Source organism: Maniola jurtina, chromosome 7 (assembly GCF_905333055.1).
Source record: "Maniola jurtina chromosome 7, ilManJurt1.1, whole genome shotgun sequence".
Classification (NCBI taxonomy): Eukaryota; Metazoa; Arthropoda; class Insecta; order Lepidoptera; family Nymphalidae; genus Maniola; species Maniola jurtina.
The window spans coordinates 13,304,935-13,310,714 of NC_060035.1; the positions used below are offsets into that span (position 1 = coordinate 13,304,935).

Below are 5,780 nucleotides of genomic sequence, written 5' to 3' on the forward strand. Positions count from 1 at the left end.
TGAGAGTATAGTAATAATAAATATATACCTACGCATTATATTAAAAAAACGTTTTAAACTCATTACATACATATAAATTTCTTTATATTTATACCTACTTAAGTATTAATTTCTTTACATTACTAATTTTATTAACGTCACCATTCTATACCTAATGATACTTAAGTAGATTATTTATATATTTTTTAATCCTTTATTTATAGGCTTTTACATTTATGCATGTCAGCCTAAGTAGATTATATTTGTTAAAACAATTACTCAATTACTTTTTATTTCACTGTTATACACCTTTCAGTTCCCATGCTCATGTCATCTATTTTCTTCTTAGATTTGGCGACGTAGCTCCGCATATAGAAGTTCATGAAGAGGACAAAGAACGAGATAATGCTGGAGAGGCAGAAGTAGTGGAACAAGGCAGGGATGGGACAAGGAGTCAATTTCTGCTGATAGTGCAGGTTGCAGAGAACTAAGATGAATTGCATCTGTAAGAAAGTAAATAAAATAATTTATTCATTTTGACGACCCTTTCATTTTGATTTTTTTGACCACCTTCCTGATACAGTAGCGAGCGCTGTGGTCTTAATATTAATGGAAGGTCCCTGGTTCGATCCCCAGCAGGGCTTTTGAATTTTATAATTACTGAGTTCTGTGGTGTGTGGTGAGTGATCTGGTCTGGTGGGAAGTTTTGGCCGTGGCTAATTACCACCCTACCGGCAAAGCCGTGCCGCTAAGCGATTTAACGTTCCGATACGATGCCGTGTAGAAACCAAAGAGGTATGGGTTTAAAAAAACTGCCATCCAGGTTAGCCCGCTTCCATCTTAGACTGTAACATCTCATCACACACCACCAGGTGAGATTTCAGTCAAGGGCTGACTTGTATCTAAATTTAAAAAAAATAAACCACTGGGCTGTGGTTCGCACCGAAGTGCAAATCACAAATTCACGGTTTTCAGATTTTTTCCTTGTGCTAGACATTGCTACCTGCCAAATTTCATGATCCTAGGTCAACGGGAAGTACCCAACAGGTTTTGATTCTTGTGATGGTTTTTGACATACAAAGAAACAGACAACGAAGTGATCCTTGAGTTCCTGATTTCTCTGGATATACAGAACCCTAAAAATATTAATAGTTAAAGAAGTTTCTAATATCATTACCAGTTGAACTTTGGTGAGATGCTTCTTCCACCAGACGTATTTCGCATACTCCGGTCCCAACGACGAAATCCCATAGTACGCGTACATGAGCACATGAACAAAGCTGTTGATCAGCCCCACCACCACGAAATGGTCCGTGGGGTAGTACATCTGGTAGAACCAGGCCCAGGTCAGCATCAGCGTGTGGTGGAACACATGGAGAAACGTCACTTGGCTGTCCTTCTTCCGTAGCACGAAGAACACCGTGTCCAGAAGGTCTATATGCTTCGCTATGAAGTATGGTGTTATTTCGCTTATTACCTGAAAGAAAAAAGTTCGCAATGCTTCTGAAATGAAAATTTGCTTTTATAATTTTGACAGGCGAAAGGAAAATAGAGGGGTGGGTGTGTGGCCTAGCTTTAATCTAAGGCTGAGATCTAAAGAGCTAATTTGACATTGCTCAGGCTAAAGTCACTGTTAAAACGAGACAGCGTTGTACCGCTGGCGTAAATCTGTCCCGGTTTAACTGAAACTTAAGTTTAAGCAAAGTCGAAGTGCACTCTATAGATTTCAATCTAAGGGCTTAGCTGTTGTGAGGTGTGACAACGCATGTCAATCCAACGCTACGCTTTCCGATATGAGGTTACCATTTCGTTCTAACACTCTTGGCAGAGCGGTCGTGGTCATCTTTGACGATAGTCTTCGACGTCTGGTGACGTTTTTGGGGGCAGATGTTATACGCCTCACGAGCATTCGCCAGTTTTCATCGGTCCATCGCATGGTCGAGCTTTTTCGACCTCTGGTACCCTCTACCTTGCCCTGCACTACAAGACGCTCAAAGGAGCCACGACACTTAGCAATGAGGAATACGAATTAAATAAGTGTAAATTAAAAATTTATAACACCCCCGACAAGTGAAGGTTACAGTAACTACAAAAGAGCTGATAACTTTCAAACGGCTGAGCCGATTTTCTTGGATTATAGTTAAGAACACTTTCGATCAAGCCACCTTTCAAGCAAAAAAAACTAAATTAAAATCAGTTCATTGGTTTAGGAGCTACGATGACACAGACTGATACACAGATACACACGTCAAACTTATAACACCCCTGTTTTTGGTTTGTGGATTAAAAATAGAAAATACGTCATACAATCGATGTCCCACAAGAACTAATTAAACTGTCACATCAAATGATTTACGACCATTGTAGGTATTTAACTCGTTTTTTTATTTTCAAAAACATGATATTATTTAATCTACATAAATTATATCTATAAGGATAAATCGACTAATTGTTATTAATAATATTGTCAAAGTAATCTTAGACCGGTGGGTCTGGAAACTTGAGGCTGCTAGTAGGTGGACTGCATAACGTAGACATAATAAGAAAAAAAGAATTATGAAAGGCAGGTAGGTATAGGTAGGTCTTATAGCACAAATAAAGGCAAAAATCTAAAAATCGTGAATTTGTGGTTACATAACCAAAAAAAATTAAAATGTGTTCACGAAAAAAATTATTTACCTCCTGTTTAAGTAAACCACACTAATTTGCAGTTTTCTACATAAAAGTGTTAGATGATTTATCTTGTACGGCGGAACCCTTCGTGTACGGATGCAACTTACACTTGACCAGTTTTTTCTCTGGATATACGGAACCATTAAAATTGAGAAATCCCATCGGGATTCTTAAAAACCTAAGTGAAAAGGCTTGATTTAAAGTCTAGCCTTTCTACGCGACCTCGTACGACCTTATATTGTTTGAAGGACAAATTCTTACCTCTTTTAAATCTTCACCTTTAGGACATCGAGTAATAATAACGCCATGTCTTATTATGTATCTTGTGTACTGAAAAAAAACAAAAACAAATCAATATACTTACCTACTTAAGTACAGGATTAAAAGTATCCCTTTATAAAACAAAAACCCCTCCCAGGTTAGCCCGCTTCCATCTTAGACTGCATCATCACTTACCACCAGGTGAAATTGCAGCCAAGGGCTATTTATTTATGACGCCTACAGTAATTTAATAGCAATCTCTTTCACACACAGTTTCCCTCTCTCTCTCATCGTATCGTCCTCGTCTCTGTCGTATCCCTCATTCCTGAAGGTTTTGTCCCTTTCCTAAAATCACATAATGCTAGCAATGTATCATACTCACCAAAAATACTGCATAAGACGAGAAGGCCACTTGAAATACATTGTAAAATAATAGAGGTGTCTTCAATTGATAAGGTTTTCTGTCTCTCATAAAATTAGGTAATATCTTTAGCACTAAAATTAGATATGACACTATGACAGTCGCAAGTCCTAAAGATGTTTCTTCGAATGTCCATGTGTTAACTGAAATTAAAGAACTACGGTCATTTACACTTCTATACTAATATAATATTATACAAAGGTAAAGTTTTTAAGAGGGGTCTCTCCGTCACTCGCTCCATACAAACGTAGTTCCAATTTCATTTGAATATTAAGCAACCAAAGTCCATGAAATTTTGCAGACATGTTCTAGAAACATATCTATGCCTGTGGTTTTCCAGATTTCCGTTAAAATATTCGGTTTCAAAGTTACGCGGTCTTAAAATTCACATACAAATCTTTGAGCCCCTGTAATTTTAAAACAATATATTTGAAAAAAAAAACTAAAACACCACAGGCACAGATATTAGTTTCTAGAATATGTCTGCAAAATTTCATGAACTTTGGTTGCTTAATATTCAAATGAAATGGGAACTACGATTGTATGGAGTAAGTGACGGAGAGAGCCCTGTTAAGTTTGTGTGTAGGAAGTTATCTCTGGAACTACTGAACCGATTTTGAAAATCTGTTCACAAGTAGAAAGCTACATTACATTTTACAAAAAAAAAAATAGAGATTCCTACGAAAATTGTAATAAGCTACCCGTGCGAAGCCGGAGCGGGTCGTTAGTTGATAAATAAATAACTTTCACGTATGAAATCATAAGCTATCTAAGATAAATAAAACCTAAGGAAGTTTAATAGAGGATGATAAGAAATCCCTTCAATCCCTTATAATAAAACTACACGATATCTGTAGGTACAAATATTAATTATTTTAGAGGAAAGTTATTTACTTTCCTCTAAAATAAAATAAATAGGAAATAACATATTTTCAATTTAAAAATTTAAAAATCCCCGACACAAAACCTCTAATAACTTTCAAACGGCTGAACCGATTTTCTTGGGGTTATAGCTAAGAACACTCTCGATCAAGCCAACTTTCAAACAAAAAAACTAAATTAAAATCGGTTCACTCTTTTAGGAGCTACGATGCCACAGACAGATACATAAACACACACACAGATACACACGTCAAACTTATAACACCCTTCTTTTTGGGTCGGGGGTTAAAAAGACCTATTGACAAGTTTCCTATACAAAAACTAGCTATCAAACCCTCAAATTTATTCCTCAGATAAAAGTTATTTGACGATTGAAAACCATAATTTAATAATAAGTATATTTTTTTTTTTTTTTGAAAATTTTAAGTATTAAGAATTTAAGAATTAAAAAAAAATCTTGATCCTTTTAAAGGGATAAAGATAAATAAATCTTGATAAAGGGATTAAAATTTTTTTTACAGTCTGCTTCGGGCTGAAACTACTGAACAGATTTGAATATTACTTGCATACTCATAGCTAACACTCCGAATATGATATTATAGGATAGTTTTTATCCCGAAAAACATTATGGTTTCTTCGGGACACGGGAATATTTTTTTACATATTTTACTCCTTAACTCTTTCAAATTTGAATCGATTTTCACAAGCATCTATTTTTTACAAAGTAAAATTGATCTCATGTAGGTAAGTTTAGTGAAGGTTTATTGAAAACTTTCAGATATACAGAGGATGGGACAGCAATAATAAAAGAAACCCATTTGAAACTTACTTTTATTAGACATAAGTAGGGAACTACTTAATACTTATATCATCAAGCACTAATTATTATTATTATTAGGTAAGTATTAATAATTAAAACACTTACGTAAATCCCGATTATCATTACAACTTTCTGCAAATGGATCATCATATTTGGAAGCCATTGCAAAAATCACAACTTAGCCCGTTTAAATTTTTACTCTTACTGTTTTTTCCAAGACGACTTGTGATACTAAACCCGATAACAAGTTTGTCAAAGATTTATTTAGCACAACTCTTCAATACCTATCCTATACAAACACGGAATATATTAAAACACCTAAAGTTTCATAATACTAAGGGTTTGTCACGTGAAATGAATCCGTATTGCTTTAAGATACGATTTAAAATACTCTGGTGCAGTCATGTGCGTACTGGGATTATCCAAGTGGCATATATACAAGATGTTTTATTTAAGTGTTAAATTTCACGTTATGTAAAAAATAACGGGTCAAGAGCGAGCTTATGAAATCACGCAGTTGGATTCAGTAGTCATCGTGCGAGTCAGACTCGCGCACCGAAGGTCCCGTACTCGGGTATTTTTTTCGACATTTTGCACGATAAATCAAAAACTATTATGCATAAAAATAAATAAAGATCTGTTTTAGAATGAACAGGTAAAGCCCTTTCATATGATACCCCAATTGATACAGTTATCTTACTTTGAAAATTGAAACACATTTTAATTTTTTTTTAATGATGTAAC

The 5,780-nt window shown here is 35.2% G+C and overlaps 1 protein-coding gene across 1 annotated transcript; it reads right to left on the reverse strand.

The window, feature by feature from the left end:
* Positions 1 to 242: 242 nt before the first annotated feature.
* LOC123867104 (elongation of very long chain fatty acids protein 7-like) lies at positions 243 to 5,244 on the reverse strand. The gene is made up of 5 exons (XM_045908988.1): positions 5,142 to 5,244; positions 3,296 to 3,477; positions 2,914 to 2,982; positions 1,157 to 1,456; positions 243 to 482 (listed from the first exon to the last, which is right to left on the reverse strand). The coding sequence occupies exons 1-5, from the start codon at positions 5,197 to 5,199 to the stop codon at positions 270 to 272; spliced, it is 822 nt and encodes a 273-aa protein (XP_045764944.1). The 5' UTR covers positions 5,200 to 5,244; the 3' UTR covers positions 243 to 269.
* Positions 5,245 to 5,780: the final 536 nt, after the last annotated feature.

Bases quoted from the DNA above. Each gene is read 5' to 3' on its own strand.
- LOC123867104 (XM_045908988.1), bottom strand. From the start codon at position 5,199: ATGGCTTCCAAATATGATGATCCATTTGCAGAAAGTTGTAATGATAAT. The intron at 2,983-3,295 runs GTGAGTATGATA...GTTTTTTTTCAG, and splicing joins CGTCTTATGCAGTATTTTTG to TACACAAGATACATAATAAG. The intron at 483-1,156 runs GTAATGATATTA...ACTTTCTTACAG, and splicing joins ATCTCACCAAAGTTCAACTG to ATGCAATTCATCTTAGTTCT.